The sequence below is a fragment of the Myotis nattereri genome (genome assembly GCF_964212035.1).
Source record: "Myotis nattereri genome assembly, chromosome: 8".
Taxonomy (NCBI): Eukaryota; Metazoa; Chordata; class Mammalia; order Chiroptera; family Vespertilionidae; genus Myotis; species Myotis nattereri.
In genome coordinates this window covers 74,440,426-74,466,865 of record NC_138083.1, presented here as the reverse complement: position 1 = coordinate 74,466,865, position 26,440 = coordinate 74,440,426, and the positions used below count along the sequence as shown (strand labels likewise).

At 45.4% G+C, this 26,440-nt stretch overlaps 1 protein-coding gene and 1 pseudogene across 2 annotated transcripts; one reads left to right on the top strand and one right to left on the bottom strand.

The window, feature by feature from the left end:
- Positions 1-137: 137 nt before the first annotated feature.
- On the top strand, positions 138-23,459 carry FAM83D (family with sequence similarity 83 member D; the record flags this gene model as incomplete). Its single annotated transcript, XM_081097970.1, has 4 exons — positions 138-614; positions 14,600-14,767; positions 19,847-19,971; positions 22,034-23,459. 4 exons carry the CDS (start codon positions 138-140, stop codon positions 23,004-23,006), a joined length of 1,743 nt encoding a protein of 580 aa, XP_080954096.1. The 3' UTR covers positions 23,007-23,459.
- An 825-nt stretch (positions 23,460-24,284) lies between these two features.
- On the bottom strand, positions 24,285-25,326 carry LOC308522970 (F-box only protein 6-like; annotated as a pseudogene). Its single transcript has 2 exons — positions 24,467-25,326; positions 24,285-24,371 (listed from the first exon to the last, which is right to left on the bottom strand). The product of its transcript is annotated as an F-box only protein 6-like (transcript).
- Positions 25,327-26,440: the final 1,114 nt, after the last annotated feature.

Here is a 26,440-nt window from a genome sequence, read left to right as displayed (position 1 = left end):
CGTTAGGAGGAGACAGCCAATGGGAAAGCCGGGGCGGGGCGGCGCGGCCAATGGCGCGGGCCGGTTTGATTCAAAGGGGCTATAAAGAGGCCTGCCGGTCCTCGCTCTTCCGAGCTCCGCAGGGCCTGAGTGCTGCCATGGCTTTATTGCCGGAGGGACTGGACGAGCTGCCCGCCGCCTGCCTGTCGCCGTGCGGGCCGCCCAACCTGGCTGAGCTGTACAGCGAAACGCAGCGGCTGGCGCTCGAGGAGCTGGTGGCGGGCGGCCCCGACGCCTTCGCCGCCTTCCTGCGCCAGGAGCGCCTGGGTCGCTTCCTGAACCCCGACGAGGTGCGCTCCATTCTGCGCACGGCCGAGCGGCCCCGCGAGGAGGGCGCGGCGGCGGAGGCCGAGGACTCCTTCGGCTCGTCACAGGACTGCTCGTCCGGCACCTACTTCCCCGAGCAGTCGGACCTGGAGCCGCCGCTGCTGGAGCTCGGCTGGCCGGCCTTCTACCGGGGCGCCTACCGCGGCGCCACGCGCGTCGAGGCGCACTTCCAGCCCCGCGGCGCGGGCGCCGGCGGCCCCTACGGCTGCAAGGACGCGCTGCGCCAGCAGCTCCGCTCGGCGCGGGAGGTGAGTGGGCCGGACCGGAGACCCTCTTCAAGCATGGAAAACGGGGGCCTCGGGAGCGCCGGGCCCCACCCTGTGTATCACCCCTCGAATTCCTGAGCTCCTGGCCCCTCCTCGTGGCTGGGGATAGTGGGAGGAGTCTCAGTCGCCCAGAACCGAGTTGTGCCTAAGTTCCAGCTCCTGACATTCACATCTCCTGGGAAAGGGGACCAGAAGTACCTCCATTTTCAAATTTTAGTTAAACCAAACCAGATGGCCAACTTTCCTGCACTCGATCCCATTTTCAGGGGCTTCTTAGGAGTTGCTTTACCTAGGGAAAAGGTCCTGAAAGATGGTCCCCAGGGACAACTGTGGGCCATTAGGAATCTGCTATTGCTAGTCAGCTCCACCTGTCTGATGTTGCAGAAAGCAAATACAGACAAGAGTGGCAGTACCTACAGAGCGTGGAGCAAGTTGCTCCCTCTGTGAATGGGTGGGGCAGGGGGTTGCTCTTTCACAGGCTGGATGATGCCCCAGTTAGCAGTGGCTTCCTAAAATGCAGACCCCCAGCATTAGGTCGACTCACAGCGGTTTGGGTGCGATGGTCGGACTCTTAGTGTGACATGGTATTGGGGTGCAGTGGGAGGGAGGTCTTGTCTCACCAGCCAGGATGGAACTGCAGCAGGGTGCTTGGTACCTGGCAGTCAGGGAGGAAGAATGCAGCACACAAGGTGGGTAGTCTCGGCCAGGAACATGGCAGTAAAGCACTAGGTCTTAGTAAGACCAGCTAGGGGTGGCACTTGAGTGTGCCTGTGAGTTACAGTGTCTGTGCGTGAAGTCTGGTTGAGAGAGCCAAGTCCAGGAGCAAGCCCCGAGTCTCCCAAGGTTCCTGATGCTGGCTGCTTTTTTTTTGCCTGATGATGGGGTTGTGGCGGGTAGGGGGTATAATAGGCTAGTGCCTTGCCTTTGGGGGAGTAGATGTAAGCTCCAGCTAGGCCATTGTCAGCTCTGTAGGGCTTCAGGTGTGCTGAGGGTCCTTTGGATGCTGCAGATACTGCGGGTTCAATGAGATTAAAAAGATAGAAAAAGGCTCCGATTGTGCGGTTGGTGTGCATTCCCAAAGCTTACCTCCAGGATGAGAACCTGGGCACTTGGGACTTGAGAAAAGGAACGAACAGGCCTCCATAAAGGAGAGAGATTGCCCTAGCCTGTTGCCCAGCTTTAATTTTTAGTGGTAGTGAAGGGGCACTGGAGCTAATGCCAGAGGGAAAACTGTCTGTAAACTCCTAGGCTGGCTTCAGAAGGGGCTGGCGCTCAGGCTCTGCTGTGCCCTGGGGCATTCTGTAATGCTGACATTCCTGGGTGGAACCTCCTGTTCCATTCTGTGCCCGAATCCAGCCACACACTAAAATCTTTAAGATTCTGTATTTGGAACCTGGGTGATTTTTAACTGATAACTGGCACATTACCTTTAAATTGGATAAGTATTTCCAGTGTCTCTCCCATGTGCCCACTACTTGCTTTTTTCAGTGTCTGCTGTGTATCGGACACTGTGTCAGGGGCTGGGGCTACGGGTGGAGGGCATGATCCTTGCCTGCACTTGAGAGTTGACAGTCTGCTGGTGGGAAGCAGTGAGGCTGCTGCAGGTAGTCGGGGAGGGGCTAAAGAAAGCCTCTCAGGAGTGGGGTGACCTTGGAGCTGCATCCCCAAGGATGGGTGTTGGGGCTTGCCAGGCCAGAGGGCAGGGACTGGCCCAGAAGCGTGAAAGGACCTGTCATGTTTGGGAGGCAGCCAAGTTCCTTACAGCTGGAGCAGAAAGTATGTGAGAGTTAGTGGTCGGAGAGGAGGCTGGAGGGGGGCATGGGCCAGACCGTCAGGCTTTGCACACTACTTGAAGGAGCATTGGGGAGCCCTTGAAGGTTTAGAGGGAGGAGAGGAGCATGATCAGTTTGGTGTTCCTGCAGTCGGTGGGTGTGTTAGAGAGGGGTGAGACTGGTACCCAGGATGGTTGTAAGGAAGGGACCAGCGGGATCTATGTGTTAGACCAGTTGTTCTCAACCTTCCTAATGCCGCGACCCTTTAATACAGTTCCTCATGTGGTGACCCCCAACCATAAAATTATTTTCGTTGCTACTTCATAACTGTAATTTTGCTACTGTTATGAATCATCATGTAAATATCTGATATGCAGGATGTATTTTCATTGTTACAAATTGAACATAATTAAAGCATAGTGATTAATCACAAAAACAATATGTAATTATATATGTGTTTTCCGATGGTCTTAGGCGACCCCTGTGAAAGGGTCATTCGACCCCCAAAGGGATCGCGACCCACAGGTTGGCGACCCACAGGTTGAGAACTGCTGTGTTAGAAGAAGGTGTGTGCTAATAATAAGGCAGTGCGGCAGCAGGGAGGTGAATTTTAGGTAGAATTTTTAGGACTTGGTAGTGAGGGAGAGGGCAGGAGAGTAGGCAAAGCCAAGGAGAAGAAGGTATAGAAAGAGTTGAGGAGAGAGATTTTTTAGCTTGATGCTACCAAATTAGAATACAGGAGAATAAGGCTGGGGGTATGGATGGGGAGATGAGTTGGATTTGAGACCAGGCACAGAGAGGTTAAGTCACTTGCTCAAGATCATGCAGTTAGTAGGGGACAGAGCTGGGCTCAAGCCCAAGACTGCCTGGCTCCTGACCCCATGCTCTCAGTTACTGCTCCACATGTCCTCCGTGCTGTGAGGAAGGATTGCCACATTGGTAGTTCTCAGCAGGCTGAAGATTTTTCCGTTTCTTAAGATTTGAACTTCTGATTTCCACATGACACATCTTATGAACAGAAAATGACAATGACAGTGCTAAATCTGCCCTTTCTGGAAGAAGACTGGGCATAAGCACAAAGCAAGGTTGTTTGGTAAATGGCAGTGTCTAGTTCTGGTTTTGTAGCCTGAATGAACAGTTCAGTTCTGGGATAGGTTTCATCCCCATCCAGGACTCATGCTGCTTTTTGAGCTGTTCTGACATGGAAGAGGTGCTCAGAAGATAACGTGGAGACCCATCATATGCACCTTTGATCATTCAGCTACATGCATTTGTCGGGGGGGGGGGGGGGTTGGGGGGAAGGACACCAAGGGTGGCAATGCAATAGTTCTGGTGATTCTGCCTGCTTTTCCACACAACAAGTACTTGTCCCACAGTAGGTGTGACTGAGGCTTCTGCCATCTCTCCATTGGCTCAGTTTCTGTGTACCTTTCAAAGGGTGGGTATTCTGCCATAGTAAGTGAGGTACGATGCTTAAAAAACAAGATTTATCTACGACATGGCTTCTGCATACAAGCTGACTACCTCATGCTCAGTTGAGCTTCACCAAAGCTGGACTGCTTTGGACTTTTAAAAAAATATATTTTTATTGATTTCAGAGAGGAAGGGACATATAAACATCAATGATGAGAGAGAGTCATTGATCGGCTGCTTCCTGCACATCCCACATGGGGGATCGAACCTGAAACCCAGGCATATGCCCTGGCTGGGAATTGAACTGTGACCTCCTGGTTCATAGGTCTACATTCAACCACTGAGCCATGCTGGCTGGGCTGCTTTGGACTTTTTGAGAGCACAGATGTTTGCTTCCTAAGGAATTTTCAGGGTAACTGAACTATATAGAATTTTCCCCTTACACACCTACTCCAAAATCTATTCCTATATATTGTATTTTTTAAATGTTTGGTTTTTGGTTGGTTTATTTATTTACTTCAGAGGGAGAGGGACAGAGAGATAAACACCTCTTGATGGTTTTCCTTCCCTTTCTAAAAACCCAGCCCCCTTGTATACCTCAGGCTGGAACAGAACAGAGGAAATGCAGCTGTGTATGATCAGTCCCTCTACAGGCCGGTGAAAACCTGGCGCCCGCCCCCTGGCTTTCTGGAGAGGAACTGTGCCACTCTCTGCAGGTGGAGGCTCTACCAACACTCCAATCTGAATTGTTAATTTTATAACAACAGCCTATGAAATCTAGAGAGAAAACACACAGGCAAAATTAGGTTTTGCTATGGAAATTTATGTTTTCTTTTTATTAAACCTGGAGGCGATATGATAGTTTAAAGCTTTTTAAAAGAAATTCCAAGCAGAGAATTTCTGTTGTATTAAAAAGCTGTAAGAAACCCAGCCAGGTGTAGCTCAGCGGTTGAGCGTCAACCCAGGAACCAAGAGGTCGCCGATTCGATTCCTGGTCAGGGCATATGCCCAGGTTGTGAGCTTGATCCCCAGTGGGGGGCATGCAGAAGGCAGCCAATCAATGATTCTCTCTCATCATTGATGTTTCTATCTCTCTTTCCCTCTCCCTTCCTCTCTGACATTAATAAAAATATATTAAAAAAAAAAAGCTGTAAGAAATTGAGAGAATATATGTCTTTTGCCTATTTATTTATTTGTTTATTGTTAATCCTCACCGGAGGATATTTTTACATTGATCTTTTTAGAGAGAGTGGAAGAGAGAGGGAAAGACAAACACTGATGTGAGAGAAATACATCTATTGATTGCTCTCCTGCACACACCCCGATCAGGGTAAAAAGGCCAGGGAGAAGCCTGCAACCTAGGTACATGCTCTTGACTGGAATCCGACCCCGGATTCTTTGGTCTGCAGGCCAACGCTCTACCCACTGAGCCAAACCGGCTAAGGCTATCTTTTGCTTTTTTAGCAAGAGTATCTTCAGAAGAAGTGGCTGGTGCCCTAGGGGGTCGAAGGAAATTGACTTTGGGTTTCATGTGGTCAATGTGAGGAATTCATCAGCCAGGCTGTGTTGACCACTGGATAGGTTGACGCAGCTTTGAATGTGTATAGAACTTTGGTAGAATTCCAAGCATGTTGCACACGTGTCCTTGCTTTATGACTATGGGTGGGAAGGGAGGGAAACTGAGGTGCAGTAGGAAGGGGTGATTGACACAAACATCCTGCTTCACGCAGAGGAAGAACTGGAATGAGAACTGGAATGACTGAGTGGCCCCTTGAGGCTGCTCATGTGCTGGGTCAGCTCCCAGCCCAGCCCATTGAGGGCGCATGAATCAGACTAGAGCTGGAAGGGGCCATGTTTGAGGAGGCAGCTCGGGTAGAATGACTTGGCCAAGAAATAGTGGCAGAATTGGGACTAAACATTAGCTGCCATAGGAGGGCTTTTTGCCAGGAACTGTCAAATGTTGACATGAATTCCCTCATTGACTGAACCCTCAAACACTATAACACATAGACAGTATTATTTGCACCTTAAGTAACTTGCTAGAGGGTACATGGTGCTTGAAAGTGGAAGATCCAGGATCCATGTCCAGGTTTAATTCTATAGCCTGTTCACATAATATCTTTGTTTCCCAAGACATCCTGATTTAGTCCATTTGGAATTAGCAGTACCACCTTCAGAGAAAAGGTGCCCACTGTCTAGGGCAGGGGTGGGCAAACTTTTTGACTCGAGGGCCACAATGGGTTCTTAAACTGGACCGGAAGGCCGGAACAAAAGCATGGATGGAGTGTTTGTGTGAACTAATATAAATTCAAAGTAAACATCATTACATAAAAGGTCTTTTTTTTCAATAGTTTTATTCATTTCAAACGGGCCGGATCTGGCCCGCGGGCCGTAGTTTCCCACGGCTGGTAGGGAGTTCCAAGTTTCCTTAGTGTTTGCTCTGATTTATTGCATGTTATTTGTAATCATCCTCTGTGGTGGGCTTGATCCCAGGTACTTTACTGATCCTTTCAGGATTTAGTCCAGGCTCTCAGTCATTTGCAGGCTGAACATTACTGGACTTCTTGGGAGTAATACAGTGGGGCCTTGACTTACGAGTTTAATTCGTTCCTTGACGGAGCTCATAACTCAAATTACTCGTATGTCAAATCACTGTGACGTTCGCTGCACCAACTAGTGGTGGGGTATCTGAAGCTAGCTCGTAACCCGTATTTTTTGAGCTTTGCAACTCAAAGCAAAAAATCAGCCGAGAGACGGCTCGTATCCTTAGCCAGGACACTCGTAAGTCAAGGCCCCACTGTATTTAGTTTAACACTTTACCACACAGCTCTGGAGTCACACAGACCTGGGCGGAAATTCCAGCTCCTGCATTTGCTTAAGTGTGTCACTTTGAACGAGTTACCTAACCTCTCCAAGCTTTATTTTTCTCATTTGTAAATTGGTGATAACAATTAATGGGGTTTTGAAATCTCTAGATATCTCGTAGAGCTTTTGTGCAAGAAGACAGGTAGAAAAGATTCCGGTTCTATGTGAAAAGTAGCATAAACAGGGTTTTGCCCTTCCTAAAGACCAAGAATACCTGAGACTGTGATTCTAACTGTGTGGACCACCAAGTCCCTTGGTATAGATCAGCAAGGAATAGTTGGTAGGGTGAAGTAAGGCTTGTGGTTTTGTCACCTGATGATGTGGGATTGACACAGGTGTGGCTGCTCCAGATGTGGCTGAGGAAGTGTAGGAACAGTATGGGGTACCAGGCATGACTAATTTGCAGTGAGTTTCAGGTGGATGTTGACACTGGAATAGACTCTCAAAAGTCAACACTTAGAGAGTTTCTAGCCCTAAGAAAGTGGGCAGGCTCTATGCAGCAGAGGCTGGGGCAGGGCAGGGCCCACAGTGACCGTGCAGGTACTTGATGGCCATGGGATGCCCGCCTTCCTGATGTCTCTCCTTTGTCCATCCCTGATTTTTCCTCAGGGAGGGAGCAGTGACTGGCTTCTATGCTTCTGTCAAGTCCAGATGTACTTTTGGGGCCCTGCAGCATGAACATCACCTAGGAGATGTGTCTGGCCTTGGAAAGCAGGCACTTGGCTGGCTGGTGAATGAGTCCAGGTCATTGCTCAGCTCACTGAAGAGACTCTTCCCTCAGAGATTTGAGAGGCCTCAGGTCTAGTTCTACTCTGCAGAGCTTGGTTGCATGGGGACTGGTGGGGCTGAGGAGGGAGAGTATAGGGGAGCAGGGCTTCGGTCTTGAAGGAAGGAAGGAAGGGGGGATTTCCTACTGATTGCTTAAATGTAGAGGGCTGTTCCTTCTACAGAAGTCTTGAGTCCTGCTCTAGCCCAGGTGGCATGGCTCAGTGGATTGAGCGTTGTCCCATGCACCATAGAGGTCACTGGTTGTATTCTTTGTCGGGGCATATGCCCAGGTTGTGGGGTTGATCCACAGTAGAGGGTGTGCAGGAGGCAGCTGATCTATGTTTCTCTATCATCAATGTTTCCTATCTTTTCTCCTCCCTTCCTCTTTCTATAAAAAATCAATAAAAACATACTTTAAAAAGGAGTCCTGCTCTAGTAAGGGTACAGGGGAGTCAGGAAGACATGCCTCCATCTATCCTCTAAATACCCTGTGGGTGCTGCGGACCAGCATTCAAACCAGTTATTTTCAGTACACACAGGAAGGGTTGAGGCTTTAAAAGCAAACGGTGAAACATAACAAAGCTGTTGTTTGTACAGTTGTCTTATGGAGTTGTGACTCTAAATTCTGTTTGGCAGGTGATTTATACTAATGGCCCTGCTCCTGAGTCCCTGCCTCCAGCAGTTCTCAACCTTCTCTAACCTCACCAGCTGGGCTGGCTTCCTTGGTGCATGTCCATTGGCCCCATCACACTGTCTTAACCCTGGCTCATCTCCTGTGTCCCTCAGTAGTAGGGTTTCTTGAGGACATTGATTGACAACCCTAGGTCCTCAAAGCCCAGCACCATGCCAGGCTTATGGTTGGCTCCCTGGATGTTTGAAGGAATAGTGGGATATAAGAGAAGCAAGCAGGTATCTGTGTTCTAGCTTTCTCTTGTGAGCTTTACACTCATTCTTACACCTGTGCATATAGAACCCCCCTTATGAAGGTTTTACTGCCAGGTGTTTTTTTTTTTTGACTGTCTTTGTTTTTTATTATTGTTGTTTAAAGTATTACAAATAGTAGTATATATGCCTCCTTTTTCCCCCATTGACCTCACCCCAGCCTCCCTCACGCCCCAGCACATGCCATCCCTGCCCCGGCCCTCCCCCCGTGTCTGGGTCCATTGGTTAGGCTTATATGCGTGCATACAAGTCCTTTGGTTGATCACTTACCCCCACCCCCCAACCCTCCCCTGTCTTCCCACTGAAGTTTGAAAGTCTGTTCGATGCTTCTTTGTCTCTGTATCTATTTTTGTTCATCAGTTTATGATGTTCATTGTATTCCACAAATGAGTGAGATCTTGCAATATTTATCTTCCTCTGACTGGTTTATTTCACTTAACATAATGCTCTCCAGTTCCATCCATGCTGTGGCAAATGGTAAGAATTCCTTCTTTTTTACAGCAGCATAGTATTCCATCGTGTAGATGTACCACAGTTTTCTAATCCATTCATCTACAGATGGGCACTTAGGCTACTTCCAAGTCTTAGCTATGGTGAATTGTGCTGCTGTGAACATAGGGGTCATATAACCTTTCTGATTGGTATTTCTGTTTTCTTGGGATATATTCCTAGAAGTGGGATTACTGGGTCAAATGAAAGTTCCATTTTTAATTTTTTGAGGAAACTCCATACTGTTTTCCACAGTGGCTGTACCAGTCTGCATTCCCACCAGCAGTGCATGAGGGTTCCTTTTTCTCTACATCCTTGCCAGCACTTGTCATTTGTTGATTTGTTGATGATAGCAATTCTGACAGGTGTGAGATGGTATCTCATTGTTGTTTTGATTTGCATCTCTTGGATAATTAGTGACTTTGAGCATGTTTTCATATGTCTCTTGGCCTTCTGTATGTCTTTCAAAAAGTGTCTATTTAGGTCCATTGCCCTTTTTTTTTTTAAATTATTAAATCTTTATTGTTCAGATTATTACATTTGTTCCTCTTTTTTTCCCCCCATAGCTCCCCTCCACCCAGTTCCCACCCCACCCTCTGCCCTTACCCCCCCACTGTCCTCATCCATAGGTGCACAATTTTTGTCCAGTCTCTTCCCGCATCTCCCACACCCCTTTCCCCCCCAAGAATAGTCAGTCCATTCCCTTTCTATGTCCCTGATTCTGTTATAATCACCAGTTCATTCTGTTCATCAGATTATTTATTCACTTGATTCTTAGATTCACTTGTTGATAGATGCATATTTGTTGTTCATAATTAGTATCTTTACCTTTTTCTTCTTCTTCCTCTTCTTAAAGGATACCTTTCAGCATTTCATATAATACTGGTTTGATGGTGATGAACTCCTTTAGCTTTTCCTTATCTGTGAAGCTCTTTATCTGACCTTCAATTCTGAATGATACCTTTGCTGGATAAAGTAATCTTGGTTGTAGGTTCTTGGCATTCATCACTTTGAATATTTCTTGCCACTCCCTTCTGGGCTGCAAAGTTTCTGTTGAGAAATCAGCTGACAGTCGTATGGGTATTCCCTTGTAGGTAACTGAGTTTCTTTCTCTTGCTGCTTTTAAGATTCTCTCTTTGTCTTTTGCTCTTGGCATTTTAATTATGATGTGTCTTTGGATTCCTTTTGTTTGGGGTTCTCTGCGCTTCCTGGACTTGTAAGTCTATTTCTTTCACCAGGTAGGGGAAGTTTTCTGTCATTATTTCTTCAAATAGGTTTTCAATATCTTGGTCTCTCTCATCTTCTGGCACCCCTATAATTCTGATGTTGGTACGCTTGAAGCTGTCCCAGAGGCTCCTTACACTATCTTCGTATTTTCGGATTCTTTTATCATTTTGCTTTTCTGGTTGGGTGTTTTTTGCTTCTTCGCATTTCAGATCTTTGCCTTGATTCTTGCGCTCCTCTGGTCTGCTGTTGGGAGTGTCTATAATATTCGTTACTTCAGTCAGTGTATGCTTAATTTCTAGTTGGTTCTTCATCATAACATCGAGGGTCTCATTAGATTTCTTGTAGATCTCAATAACTTTATCGGCGGCTTCTAGACAGTTCTTGAGAGACCTTAAAAGTGTGATTCTGAACTCAATATCCTCCATTGACAGTTTTGTCCTGTTTCTTTGTCTCTGCATTTTTTTTTAAATATATATTTTATTGATTTTTTACAGAGAGGAAGGGAGAGGGAGAGGGATAGAGAGTCAGAAACATCGATGAGAGAGAAACATCGATCAGCTGCCTCCTGCACACTCCCTACTGGGGATGTGCCCACAACCAAGGTACATGCCCTTGACCGGAATCGAACCTGGGACCCTTCAGTCCGCAGGCCGACACTCTATCCACTGAGCCAAACCGGTCAGGGCTGTCTCTGCATTTTTTATGCTTTCTTGGTGCACCCCCTAGTGGTCTTTGTGCGCAGTCTTGTTGTAGTTAAGCCTTGATTGTTGTAGTTAATACTGGGGGGATTTGACCTCCAGGCCAACTGGCTGTGAGAATCAGCTGTGTCTGCAGTGGGAAAACTTCTGTCCTCTAGGGAGGTGCTAATCTAGCCTTTGCCTGAGGCTATCTGGCAAATGGCTCTGCGCAGGGCTTGGGCGGGGTGGGTCGCACGGGATCAACAGAGAGGGTGGAGGGAGCAGTTATGGCGGCTCTCAGTCCTGTCCCCAGAGGCTCTGCCTCTCAGAGTCCCAGCAACGCTGAAACCTCGGAGAGAAAGCTGCCCTTGCGTTCCAACCGATGCCAGACAGTCCCGCTTCTCCCGTTTGAGTCTGGGTCCCTAGAGACTCGCCCAGAACTGCAGCTCAGAATCTGAGCCTCCCTCCCGATTGAAAACGACAACCGCACCCTCAGCCGCCAGCCTGTTCCACGCGCACCTCCGCATCTTTGTATTTTCCGCACTGCGCCTCCTCTGAGTCTCGTATGCTGTTCTCTTTCCTTCTAGTTGAAGAATTTCCCCTCAGCCAGTCTTCCTGTGGTTCTGGGCGATGTCCGTTCCATCTTTTAGTTGTATTTTTGAAGTGGTTGTTTGAGGCAGCTAACTCTGGTGTTTACCTATGCCGCCATCTTGGTTTTTTCCAAAAAAACTTTACTGCCAGTTTTGAAGCTTTTCTCTCAAGCTTCTTTCTTTTTCTGTTTGTGTAAACCTGAATCTTCCTCTGCCTCTTCCCACCCTTCCTTCCCTCTTCTTTCCTCCTGCAGTCCATGCAGTCCATTGCTTGGCTCTCCCATGGCCCCTTTCCTCTTTAATCCTCATTGCTTCCATCATCAAAACCTCTATCACATTTAAAAAATAAAGTGTTTCTGAACCTAAGGGTATCTAAGTGCCTGCTGTGTTGTGGGCACTTGGGTACATGGACCTGTGTTGGAGGAGGTGGGGCCAGATCTCCAGCCTACCCCTTCCTTTCTCCCAGCATCAGCCTCTTTTGTCACTTGGGGTCTTCACTTTGAACTCATTACTCTTCTTAACCCCCTTTCCCTCAACTGCCTGTGTGATACTGATTCCTTGGTTGGCATTCAAGGCCTTCTGTGACCTTGCTCATTGACCTATCTCTCAGTCATGTCCTGTTGCTCCCTTTTGTGCATACTTCACGTGCCAGCCAAACTGGTACATACCCATTATTTCCTACTTCTTCCTCTGTCATCACATGGCTTCCTGCCAGAATGTCCTCCCCTTCACTTTTCCCCTGTCCGAATCTTGTCCTTATTTGTGATTCAGCTCAAGTGCCCTCCTCCAGGGATCTTCCTCCGCTCTTATTCGGTAAACAGTGAGTGCTGTGGTGCGTCCACTGCTGCAGGGCAGATGCTGTACTGTCCCTGCTCTCCATAGTGTCCCCTAATCTCATCGTCTCTAACAGTACCTAACCTTTTTCTTCCCTGCATCCCATGTCCTCTCTTTGCAGATAAGTGTGTCTAGGTCAAATTCTTTACAGCCACCTTTCTGCCTAGCACAAGGATTCAGCTCGCAGTAGACTCCGAAGGGGTGCTGGCTGCATAATTGAACAAAGTTTCAAGGCTTTGTCTCATTTAATCCTCACAACAGCCCTTTGACGTAGATGCTAATATTATCCATATCTTCCAGAGGAGAAAAACGAAGCTCAAAGACTGAGCAGTTTGCCCAGGGTCACACAACTAGAAAACCACAGAGCTGGGATTTGTGTGCCCAGGATTTTTCTGCCTTTTAACCATTGCTATGCGACCTCAATGAATGGGGTAGATACAACTCCAGATAGGATGTATAAAACCCATCAGAGGATATAGACTTCTGAAGATGCCACCAATTCAGAAAGAACTCTTTATTTTTTAAATTACTGTGCCCAGTGGGTTTCACTGTACCCTTTACCAGGAATAGCTCACAGCTGGGGTTTCATCCAGATTGGGGAAGATTCGGGGGCTGCGTGGAGGTGCGTAAAGGGTGGGAAATGGGTACATCTGTAATAGTGTCAGCAATAAAAATAAAGTTAAAAACAAAAATTGGGGAGGGGGGAATGGGGAGAAGCAGCCAGAGAGATAAATTGATCTTTCCAGATTCTCTCGTAGCAGTGACTTCCTAGGAGCTGGCATTTCAAGGTCCCTCCTCCTGGTAGATGAGACTCTGGGTGTTGGAGAAAGACAGCAAAATTGCCTTTCTGTCTCTGCATTTCTTTAACCTCTTCCCCTACCCCCTAAGTACTTAAGGGGTAAATATTGTTAGGTACTGTCCTGAGTCCTCTCGGGCCAGAGATTGAATCAGTCCTGTCCAAATGAGACCTGTAAATACTTTAAAGTTCAAAACAAAGATTTAACATGATTCAAAAAGACATTTTTACTGTTGAGGTTGGGAGGAGAGAGAAGCCCTCACAGCCGCAGACTGTAAAAGGCTCTAAGCCTTGGCTGCGGGGGACAGTTTTCTTAGCTTACACCCCCACTTATGACTCCATTTGTAGGGACTTGTTTCTAAGCCTGGATGTTTTACATCCCCATGGCCCTGCCAGAAATTAGCTGAGGGCCACAGTTTAAACCTGAAAAGGGTATGATTAGAGGCTTTGTGTCTGGAGCAGTCTGTCTTTAGCAAGGAAAGCTGGGAGCTGGCGGATGCCTCCCTGTGTTGAACTGTCTGAATAGCTCAAACTCTGGACTAGTAAAGTGATTCAACAGACACTTAAAGAGACCTTTTGTGCCTTGCATTTCATGTAACATAATAATTTAGTTCTCACTACAAACCTATTTTGCAGCTAAGGATACAGACAGTGGAAATAGCTGTAATTTTCCCAAAGATACCTGACTGAGGCATCTCTTAACTGTAGTCTAATGGGGAGAAAAAGGGACTGGTTAAGCTTCAGGACAGAATCCTTAGGATATATTTTTATATTCCTGTTCTTGTGATGTATACTGTGGACAGATAGATAATCATGATAATCAAGAACCAGAGACCACCTATTAAAAGGGGAGACTGGTGCTGTGGGAGCCATTTGGTTGGATCCTGGCTAGTGGAGGGAGTAGAACATTATGAAGATTTGGTATCAGTGTTAGAGGCACAGGTGGGAGGATCTGCTTGCCTGGTATGGTCATTTCCAAGCTCTGAGTTGGTGGTGAATGGGGTGGGCCTGTCTCAGTTGTAACAAAAACTCAGAGCTTATGATCCAAAATCAGACAATACTCAAAATCACAGACTTAGAGAATGCTACACCCAGAAGGGGCTCAGAGAATCTAAGGTTTTGTTTACTTTTACAGACAGGAAACTGAAGCCAGTGTGGAAGCAACAGGCCTAAAGAGAATGGTGTGTTAGCCACAGAATCTAGACAGGTTGCTGGTCTGAGCTGAGCCTATAGGATGGGAAGGGGGTTTAGTAAAAGAAGAGAAGTTGAATGGAACAGGATCACAGGAGGTCAGGGCAGTGGATTAACGTATGTTTCTGAGAAATTAGCCAGTGTGGAGGGGAGTGGCTAGGAAGCAGTTGGGAGGGTTAGCTAGGCCAAGTCCAGGTTTGTAGGATACAGTGACAACAGTGTCTTTGGAGATGGAGGGGAGTCCACAGTGAGGGGAAAATCAATACTGCAGAAGGAGAAGAAAGGATGTCATAGCGTGGGGATCCTTTACCAGCTATGAGATAGGGTCCAGAACCCGCACAAGGAGCTGCAGATGGTGGTGGTACGAGCTGACAGCTTGCCCTTCCTTACCCTGACCCTGCAGGTGATTGCCGTGGTGATGGATGTATTCACAGACATCGACATCTTCAGAGATCTGCAGGAAATATGTCGGAAGCAGGGAGTTGCTGTATACATCCTTCTGGACCAGGCTCTGCTCTCTCAGTTTTTGGATATGTGTATGGACCTGAAAGTTCATCCTGAACAAGAAAAGGTTTGTGTTACACTGTGTCTGATTTCACCACAATCAAAAATAGCACCTATCTACATAGCAGTCGGCAGTGGTATCCCCATTATAAGAGAGGGAACTGAGGCCATGAGCAAGGTGATTGATTTGCCTGAAGTCTCACAGAAAAGAAACGACAGTCAGGATTCAAGGCATTGTCCCTCCCTCCCATCATGCTGCCTCCTAACTAGGAGCCTGACTGTTCACGTCAAGAGGCTGCCTTGGATGCTGCTGCTTTTGACTGTAGTGTTGGTAGGTTCTCTTTTTAATCATAATGACCACATTTGTGGTGTCCTGGGCACTGGCCTGGCTCTTGACAAATGTTAGTCAATTTAATCCTCACAGAAGCCTTATCGAGTAAGTGGCAGGAAGGGGTGGCACAGAGAATCCAGTGTCTACAACTGGAAAGTTAGTGGGACTGAGGTTTGACTCCCCATCTACCATCACTGTCCCGTGGTGTCTCTCATGTCTCATTATAAAATTAGGCCTTTTATGGCCTTTGCTTTGAGCAGACTGTATTTAAATCTAAGGTTAGCCCTGGCTGGTTTGGGTCAGTGGATAGAGAGTTGGCCTGCAGACTGAAGGGTCCCAGGTTTGATTCCTGTCAAGGGCACATGCCTGGGTTGCAGGCTCGATCCCCAATAAGGGGCGTGCAGGATGCAGCCCATCCATGATTCTCTCTCATCACTGATATTTCTCTCTCTTTGTCTCCTTCTCCCTTTCTCTCTGAAATCAATAAAAATATATTTTAAAAAAATCTAAGGTTGGCCCTGGCTGGTTTGGCTCAGTGGATAGAGTGTCAGCCTGCAGACTGAAGGGTCCCGGATTCGTTTCCGGTCAAGGGCACATGCCTGGGTTGCGGGCTCAATCCCCGATGGGGGGCGTGCAGGAGGCAGCCAGTCGATGATTCTCTCTCATCATTGATGTTTCTATCTCTCTCTCCCTCTCCCTTCCTCTCTGAAATCAATAAAAATAAAAATAAATAAAAAATAAAAATCTAAGGTGGTACAACTTAACTAGCTTGCTCTCTTTAGTGGAAAGAGGCAAGAAAAATAGTCATACTTATTACACCAGTCTTTTTTTTTTTTAAATCAACTTGTGAGCTTCAGAATTTAATTTATCAACTTAGTTCATTGCCTATGAGCACCTACTATGAGCTATTCTAGGTACTGGAAATAAAACTGTCAGCAGAATGAACAAAAAATATGGGTAATTGCATGTGGACATACAGTTGCTGCCTTGTTTTTTTTTTTTTTTTTAAGTATTTAATCTTTTTAAAATATATATATTTTATTGATTTTTTTACAGAGAGGAAGGGAGAAGGATAGAGAGTTAGAAACATCGATCAGTTGCCTCCTGCACACCGCCCACTGGGGATGTGCCTGCAACCAAGGTACATGCCCTTGACCGGAATTGAACCCAGGACCTTTTATCCTCTCTATACACTGAGCCAAACCAGTCAGGGCTGCTGCCTTGTTCTTATCAAGCAATTTGGTTTTGCAAAATTTTAGCTATTTAACCTCTCCCACAGAGTTCTTGTTGGTTGTTTTCCCTAATGAGGAAACCAAGGATTGGGTTTAATTAGATAATTTTCAACTTGTTGCTAATGCTACAAAGCAAATCACGGTGGAGGTAGGATTGTAGTGTGGAGACCCAAAGAAATGAACCAGCCATGTGACCCAACAATCAAATGAAAAATGAGATCAGGTCAACCCAAGGAATATGCAAATCAGGCATGGAAAAGTACATTGTCCTGTAGCCAAATGTTCATCTATGACTGCTCACAGAGAACCATGTGAGGACATTGAAGGCATCAGTGTTTAATTTCAAGGCACTTGTTCTGTAATTAAGGTGGTATGTTATCAGCAGGAAAATCACAGATTAGTTCTAGCCACCACTTTGGTCAAGTGATTGTCTGTGATTCATCTACTTGGCAGAAATCTAGGAGTACTGTCTGCCTACTCAGTTGCCCAGTGCTAGTTGGTGTCTTTATGGTTGTCTTTTATGTCTGCAGGAGGAGTTGAAAGGAGGTCTGTACCTCTGGCCTCACCAATTTTCATCATGTCTTAACTCCTTCCTAGGGAAGCACCATCTTTGCTGGCTGCTTCTCACACCCGGTGTGTCTATGCTGGTGAACATGTGCCCTCACCAAGTCAGGGCTGACTTCCTCCCCCAGGTCCTGGCTCTGCAACTGGTTCAGATGTTGGGTGTCCTGTCTGTAGGAACTTGGTCACACATTTGTGTATAGGCCTCAAAAGTGCTTTGGCCACAATCACAGAAGCCTGTAAAACATTCTGATATAAGGGCCAAAGAGACAAGATGCACAAAATCAGGCCTAAATCTGCCCATAGTGATATTTTTTATGCTTTTTATTATATGTTGATCCTTTGAAGCTCTGCTTAGGAATCATTACCTTCTCCAGGAAGCCCTCCCCTGCCAGCTCCATATGTACCTTTGTGGAAGTGACTAGCTTTTTAAATAAATTAATTTCCATTTTAAAACAATTTATGATTTACAAAGGAGTTACAAAAACAATATAAGAAATTCATGAATATTTGTAGCCCAAGTTCTCTAAATGTTAACATCTTACAAATCTCAGTACAAATTTGAAAAATCAAGAAATAAACTTGATATAATACTATAGGGCGTCCCAAAATTCACGCAAGAAGTAATTTTGATAGAAAACACAGGTTTATAATTAAAAATTGTAAATTTTTTATTGATTCATAAAGTATACAGTATAGAGTTATGTATGGAATAGCACATCGGGTAAATGGCCTCCACGGCTTTGCTGGCATATACGCAAAGCCGTGGTCTTCATTGGTCTTCATTGTCCCTGTTCCTGGGCCATAATTGGTACTTGGTAATGCTTATCAAATTGAATGGATTGAAATCAAAGGGCAACAGATATTAGAATCTGATTCAATAAACCAAGTAAAATTAGGCTTTTATTTTTTGTTGTTGTTGTTAATGCTCTCGCAAAATTCAAATCTTGCGTGAATTTTGGGACACCCTATATCAGTGATAGCGAACCTATGACACTCATTTTTTTGGTTGATTTTTCTTTGTTAAATGGAATTTAAATATATAAAATAAATATCAAAAATATAAATCTTTGTTTTACTATGGTTGCAAATATCAAAAAATTTCTATATGTAACATGGCACCAGAGTTAAGTTAGGGTTTTTCAAAATGCTGACACGCCGAGGTCAAAACATTCGCCATCACTGCCCTGTATTATCTGAGCTAAAGATCTCATAAAACTCACTAATCATTCCATGAAGTCCTTTTTCTTGTCTAGGATTCAATCCAGGACCATAGCTGGCATACAGTTGTCATGTCTCCTTTGCTTCCTCTCATCCTGAACTGTTCCTCCTTCTTTGTCTTTTAGGGCCTTGATACTTTTGAAGAACACTAGCCAGTTTTCTGTAGAATTTAGGTTTCTGATGCTTCCTCATGGTTAAATTCAGATCATGCATTTTGGTAAGAATACCATTGAAATGATGTTATGTGTTGCCATAGTTTTCTTTGGTTTGCCTTTTGTTTTTATTTTTGAAATGATAGATTCCTAGGAATTGCAGATAATACAGAAGTTTCCATGGATCCTTCACCCAGTTACCCCCAATGGTTATGTAACTTATAGTACAATAGCAAAAGATGGAAATGGACATGGGTACAGTGTGTGTCTATAGTTCTGTGCCATTTCGTCACGTGTACATATGAGCACCACTACCACCAAGATATAGAGCTATTCTGTACCATTGAGATCTCCCTCCTGCTACACCTTTATAGTCACATCCACTCCCCTCTCTACCGTCCTCCTACCATGTTTAACCCTGGAAGTCACTACTTGTTCCCCATCTCTATAATTTTATCATTTAGGGAATGTTACATAAATGGAACCATGTAGTATCTGACCTTTTGATATTGGCTTTTTTCCCTCAGCATAAAGCCCTTGAGATCCATCCAAATTGTTGTGTGTATCCAATAGTTTGTTCCTTTTAATTGCGGAGTAGTATCATGGTATGGTTGTTTAACTGTTCACCCACTGAAAAGCATTAGAACAATTTCCAGTCTTTTATTGTTATGAATGGATACTATGAATATTTGTGTACAGGTTTTTGTGTAGACATAGATTTTTCACTTCTCTGGATGATTTAGTCTTGTTATAATTTTTTAATCATTCATTACTTTCCTCCTATCTAGTCCTTGCAGGTCAGGAGTGTACCTTATCACAAGAAGCATGCCTTCTATCTCTTTTATCTCAAGGCCTGGTACATAGGGGCTTTCTTTGTTTGTAGAGTAAATGAGAGAATCAAACAAAAATCTTAAACATTTAATTTGAATGTGTAAGATTTCTAAAAAATATTTAGTTACTGATCTGCCCCAAAGAATGCAGGTTGTCTTAGTAGTTTATATACCATTGTATATACATTTACGTGTGTCATTTTACAAAGATAATTATTCATATACATGCAGTATATAACCCCAGTGTGATTCCATTGTACTTTTCTGGTAAATACATACTTGTAGGAAATATGACATTGCTGATTAAGCTACATGTGATATGAATGTTTGCTGCCTCAAGTCCTGTATTAGAAAAGGCTCATTGTATGTTCTCTAGACCCATTGTTGTGTGTAGGTGAGGATGGGTTGTTTACTGGTGATTCTATTAGACAAAAGTAGGAGAAATATCAACTTAGCTTCTTTAAACCTTTGTTAAGATGTTACTTATTACTAGTGTGTTTCCTTTGATAATTTAATCCCCCATGTTTTATTTAAAAAGTCATTTCCTAGATTCTGTTGTTTAGTATCATCAAAAAGTGAGTCTTCTTTTAGAGTACATGTACACATGAACTAAGGGTCTCAAAAATAAAGATAAGAAATGGGCATATGAGAAGCTGGACTAAATGTGAAGCAACACTAGTTGAGCTCCTGAATGGGGACTGTGAACCATTCATTGACCAATAAGTTTGTCTGTTCGGGAATTGTAAACTAAGCCCTCTTGTCTTAATCATTTGTTCACTAGATTATTCATTTCTTTTTTCCACACTCTCCTGCCAACAGCTGATGACAGTTCGGACTATTACAGGAAATATCTACTATGCAAGATCAGGAACTAAAATTGTTGGGAAGGTTCATGAAAAGTTCACATTGATTGATGGCATTCGAGTGGCTACAGGCTCCTACAGGTAAGTTTTCCCACCTGCCCATGCTTATTAATCTAAATTTTTTAGGAGGAGCATGCTATGTAAAGGCAGAAGCTTCCCCACCCTCCCATCCCCCAACGCCAGGCTTTATGGCCAGGCATTCTGAGATGTGTGCATTTGTATGTGAGTAGGTTAATCAATACCTCCTCCTACAGAAGGTAGTTGAGGTTGGGATCACCTCCCCTGCCCTGTGGTCTACAGAACTGAAGTGCAGAGGTTGAAATTTGTCTGGAGACCCCACGGCGAGCAAATCTTAGATTCAAGCCGCAGCTAGGCCCACAGTGGATGAATTAGGAATAATAGTGGCAGGACCAGTTTCAAGTCTGGTTCCTGGGTACTTTGAACACCTTGTCCCTGCTCACTTGGTGGTAAGGGCAGTCTCAGCCATGGGCATCAGAGTAGAGGGCAGAGCTGACGCTGTCAGCTTACACGTAACTCCTTCACCTTGCTTCAAGGCTTATAATCTTGTGCTTTAGAAAGTACTGATCCATGTTCTGCCTCCACCTTTGAAGTCTCACATTGGCAACGGCATCTTAAGAGAGAGTGCAGAGAAGTTGAATAGAGGGTGGAGGTAATGAATGGTTAATACTAATCTCCAGAAGTTAAGACATGCCATTTTTTCTCCTGCGGCTTCGATATTTGGCCAGCTCTGCATTTGATCGTCTGATGGGTCCATGAGGTGTGTCTGTAGAGTTTAAAAATAAAAAATTCATTTTTGAAGAAACACATTCTTGAGTGATAATTATGTGTCAGCCCTGGGTAAAGGTGGAAAGATTTGTGGACGATGAAGGCGGTAAGATGAAGAAAGCCTTGATGCCTTTCTTCTCAAACAGTTCCTTCAATGCTGCAGAAAAAGTCACACTCTTCCTGAAACTTCCTTTCATAAGAAATTTTTAAATAACTGGAGGAATGTAGATTTTTCACCCAAAGTAGGTTTGATCTGTATTAGCCAAACTTAGCTCAACTGGTTTTTAGCTATTGGAAAATATAAAAACTACCCACTACAGATGCAGTATGCTACCATTGAGGATGAAGATGATGATAGCTTTCATTTGTTACAGACATTTTTATAATCCTGGGATAGATAGGTGATCTCATTGAGGGTTTTCAAAAGACTCTTCTCTCTCAGTGGGGTGATTGCAAGTGCAAAAAGCTAACTCAAGCTATGCAGATGGAATTTTTTGACTCCTGTGACTTAAAAATGTCGAAAGATTTTCAGCTCTTTTTGACCTAGAGGCCATCCATTTATCTGAACACTGTCTTCTGGTTCTTCTTTTCTCCAGTTGGTCTTTAGTCTCAGTCAGCTCTCCATTTGAAGGCATAGATCTAGGCTTTCTCATGTGGCCTTGCATAGCTGTCCCCCAAAGAGAGAGACTTTATTTCTCTCAGCACTGCTTTTAATCCTTGAAAAATTACTTGGCCTGAGGTGGGTCACATGTCCACCCTGGGTAGCTCCCCGTATCCAAGGGGATAGGATAGTCTGGCCATCCTGGTAATATGCTCTTGTAATTTGAGAGGCGCATAAATGAAGACCTTCTTGGCGAGGATACAGGTGGGTTCTGTCACCAGAGGAAGGAGGAGGGATGCTGGACAGTCAGGGGCACATGGCCTACTCCGCTCTGAATGTGCTTTCAACAACAGCATCACGGTTAGAATAACAGCACTGCGCTGGCCATACTTAAGGACTGGGCCTGGTCTGGGGTCCACCACAGTTTCCTTCTATGAAACCACTAGCCGTTTCCTCACTTCGAAAATTAGGGCACTGGCCAAATATTTTAGAAATCCTTTCTAGTTTTTAAAAACTGAGGTTGAGGGTGTGTAGGTTGTAGTGTGTTGGTTAAACAGTTGGTCTTTTAACTTTTATGTTAACCTATATATGTCATATGCCTGTGTTAAGGCTGAATTTAAACTACATGATAGGTATGCTGTCATCAGAGTTATGAATCTTATGTACAGGATATCTGGGCTTTATTACTCAGATTGACATAAGAAAAGACTAAAGTTGCTTATTCTGACCAGTGTCTGTTTGTTTTTAATCCTCAAGTTTTACATGGACAGATGGCAAATTAAATAGCAGTAATTTGGTCATTCTGTCCGGCCAAGTGGTTGAACACTTTGATCTGGAGTTCCGAATCCTGTATGCACAATCGAAGCCCATCAGCTCCAAACTCCTGTCCAGCTTCCAGATCAGCGGCAAGTTTGACCATCTAGTTGACCGGAAACCATCGTCCAAAGAGCTCACGTTGGGCAATCTGCTGCGGCAGCGGCTGGCCAGGCTCTCAAGCACCCCCAAGAAGGCCGAGCTGCTGTGTGGGGCACCCACCAAGGCCAGGGCAGAGGCCAGGCGCCACGACTCTGAGTCTTCCACCATCAGTGAGGAAGACTACTTTAACAGCCACAAGGAAGAACCAGAAGGCGGAAAGGTGACTGATGCCGCCACTCAGACAGAGCCAGGAGAGGAGGTGCCAGTGGTGCGCGTGAGTGACTCGGGAACACAAACCAGCACCGCCATAACTAGTGCTGGCACCCAAACCACAGTTGCCACCAGGGCAGCGAGCTCGCAAACCATGGTTCGGTTCATGTCGGCCACCACCCAGACTGATGTGGACGAGAATGTTGTCTTTTCTCAGGGCACCCAGTCTAAAGAAGGGTCGCCTGTATCAAAGATGTCTGTCTCAAGATCTTCCAGTTTGAAATCGTACTCCTCGCTGTCTTCCCAAGGCTCTGTGGCAAGCTCCATCGGCTCCCAGACTTCCATCAGAACCACTGACCTCATCCTTCCTGGACATTCCAAGTACTGGGGCACCCCCCACTTTGACTCATTTAGAAACTTGAATAAAGAGCGGCAGTTTCACTTTTCTGCCATCAGGTCCCGGCTCCACCATATGCTGGCCATGTTGTCAAGGAGAACAGTTCTTACTGAGAACTATATTGGCTTTAATTCTGGAAATTTTACCAGAGCACCAGTTAATTTACTGGCTATTCGAGATATTACACTCTCTCCCTCCTATCAGTGACCGCTCAGTGCTCAGAGCCTCCTGGGTTCCTCCAGGCTTGCAATAGATATCATCAGAGCATCCTGCTCTGCAAAATGTCTCCTGTCCCTAATTGTTTTTCTTTTGCCTGACTTTTAGTCACCCTGATTTTCTTTGAATTCTGTAAACTGCACATTATTTTACATGCTTTAATTTTGTTTTTGTCATATATAAACCGGCTATTGGTTTTATGGTTTAAACACTATGGGTACAGTTTCTTTGCACATTTTTAACATCGATATCTCTTAAAGAGGTAAATTCTGGTAAGAGATAAAATATGTTTTGCATTTTCCTAGATTTGTGTGTTTTTCTGTTTAAGAGCTTTGAATCACTAGTTTTCATGGTCAAAATCCTGTTTAGAATAAATGGTTTCTTAATTGTCTCTTCTTTAGGATACCTGTGTTCTTAGTATTAACTAAATATAAACAACTTTTATTTGGTGATTGCTTGAGTACCTTTTTTTCCCTTTTTTTTCTTTCAGGCATTTTTCTCTTTAACTCTGGGAGTATGTCACAAGTAATGTACCTAAAGCTATTTGTGTGTGGAGAAAAGTACATGATCCAAATTGTAAAGGAAAATATTCACTTAAAAGATAGAAGACATAAAACAGCAAGCATCAGGGTCACCCCCTCCTTAGCATTATGAATACTGACGTTACTCTCTCTATAGTGTGAATGAGGACACTTGCCAGAAATCGCAGGTCTCATGTGCCTTTAGCTGTCTCTTTTCAAAGAAAAACCTTGAGCTATTTAGACAGTGACCTTGGTTCTCTGCTTCTCTGCCAAAGAAGGCCTTCGTTGCATTCCTGGATTCATCCCTGATATTAACTCTAGTGGCCCCATGGGCTTAATTTCATCAGATGGGTGTATTGACAATGATTTAGCAATCTAATATCCTGGAGTAGGGGCAGAGAAGACAACTGATAATTATCCCAGATTCCTAGTTCATTGGCAGGTAATGCAACTGGTTTCTACACCCTGCTAATCAGGGTTAGTCTGATTGTGGAATCCTGTTTTTGTCTAGTCTCATTTGCATGAACAGACTAAAGAAAGAGAGTTAAATAATGGCTTCCTTTGTCTGATCTGGCCAGAGCAAAAGAGGTCTTAATAGGAGAGGGTGTTGTCCGCCATGTAGACATTTGCTGATACACCCAGGTCATGAGTACACCTGCAGTGTTTTGTTTGTTTGGTTGGTTGGTTTTACTGGAAACATTTATTATGACAAGAAGTGAGAGCTACACAACAGTGGGTTTCCCCAAGGTTAGAACTGTGGCAGGAGGTCCCCGGGCAAGGGCCTCCCTGCCCCGCACTGCTCTTCTCTTGCCTGGAGGAGACCTTTGGCACTTGGCTGGCGGGGACAGAGGCAGATGAAAGGCTATCAGATCCAGACTGTCAGAAGGGTCTAGAAATGAAGTGGGGAGGGCAAGTTATTAAAGCCCTCACCTCCTTCCTGTTCCCATTCCGTTCTCGTTCCCGCTCCTGCCCCTGCTCCTGCTCCTGCGTGGTCTTGGGCTGAGTTGTGGAGGCCACTGGGTTCCGGTCATCTTAGGGCTGATGATGCTGCTGCTGTTGGTGACACGGGGCCCATACCAGCCTGCCCAGAACTGGGTGTCTTTGCCCCCATGCTGGAAGAGGATGTGATGGACGCCTGGAGGGTAATCTGAGGAGTTGTGAGAGACCTCTGTCCACTGGGCATTGTTCCACTGCTGGATGATCACAGGTGGGGGCTCGAACAAGGCCAAGGCAATGTAGTTCCTTGAGACCAGCTGTACTCGGATGTTGTAGGTGCAGCCACAGTCTGCTCTGGTGGCGAACCAGTCCTTCACCACGATGTCAGGCCAGATTATGTCCATTAGTTCCTCCCAGTAGCCCTCAGCTTTGAGGTCCACCATCTGGGACTTGAGGCATAATCCAAATGATGTGACGAAGTACATCCTGACCTTAGAGGTAGGAAAATCTTGCCCATGGCCTCCAGGTAAGCTCTCCGCCTTCCAGTGGTCCCCCGCATTGTAGTCGATTTGCCAGGATCTCATACCCTCTTCAGCACATGGGTTGCGTAGGAGGTTCCTGCGGAGGCTGCACAAAAAGTAAAAAATCTTCCAGTCAGACACAGGCTCATTGCAGTCCTCGGTGATGAAGCCCTCACGCAGGCTGTTGTGTTTGCAGAAGGCCACAAGGTCAATGAGGTCGCGCCAGAGGCTGCAGACAGGGCAGCAGTCCAATACCAGCTGATGGGCAGGCACGTATGTGAATACCTCCAACAGGATGTTCTCAGGCAGTTCATTGAAGCTGACCAGGGCCATAGCTGGGCTGGGGTGCACACACAGGCGTGTGTGTGTGTGTGTGTATGTGTGTGTGTAGGGGGCAAGTATGGTGGTTATGAGCCCTGACCAAGGAGGTGGATTCCTCAGATCTTTCAGGGTCCTGGGCCTGGGCCTCCTAATCCTGCTTCCTATCGCGCCTGTCACCCCCCTGCCTGTCCTGAGCACCGGGCAGGATGTCAGCTTCTTGTTTGTTTTTAATACTGTATTTTTTTATAGATTTTTAGAGAGGAAGACGGGGAGAGAGAAAAACATTTATCGCCTGCCTCTACATGAAAAACCCAAGGGTGGGGAATGCAAATGAGTCAGGAATGTGCCCCAGTGTGTGCCCTACAGGTGTGAGCCCCAGTGACCAACACACTTACTTTGGGTAGGAAGCTTCTGAGTGGCCAGGGCAGAAAGAGAACCCTCGTTGGATCTACCATTCACAATGTCCCTCAGATCTAAGAGTAAAATGCAGATATAGGAAGAACAATCCTCAGTACTAAAATCAGGTAAGAATTTCTCACAAGTATCCTCTTATCAAAATGATAGGTTAAGCATTCTGATAATAAACACAATGACAGATATTCCGGGTGTGCTCAAACACTAAACTCCCCAAGGGCAGTTGTCCATATCTGGAAATTAGTTAGATGTATTCAGACGAAGTGAGCATGGAACGTGTGCCTTATGTTGAATGTGTTCAGATGAGCATTATTAACATTATTCAGTAGGTCAACTGGTGCCACCTGGAAATGCGCCCCCATTTGCCTGGCAGAGTTGCAGTTCATTTCTGTGAACACTCCGTTTCATTTTCAAGTGTCCCCGTTTGAATAATAAAGCACACAGTCATTCTATCTGTAGAATACTTCCTGACCAACCTCAGGAGGCCCTCCCCAGCTCATCCAACTCCATAGACATGCATGTTCCTCAGGCCAATATGATAGGCTCCCCTGATGGCTGAGTCTCCTTCCTTAGGGATCTCTGTACCCGAATCCTTGGAGCTAAGTAAACACGTATGCTAAAACATGTGTGAACTTGATTCTTGTGTGCAAGCCAACAAACCAGGCAGGTTTACAGATGTTACAAGTTTCAGAGGGCTGTACCTTAGACTCAG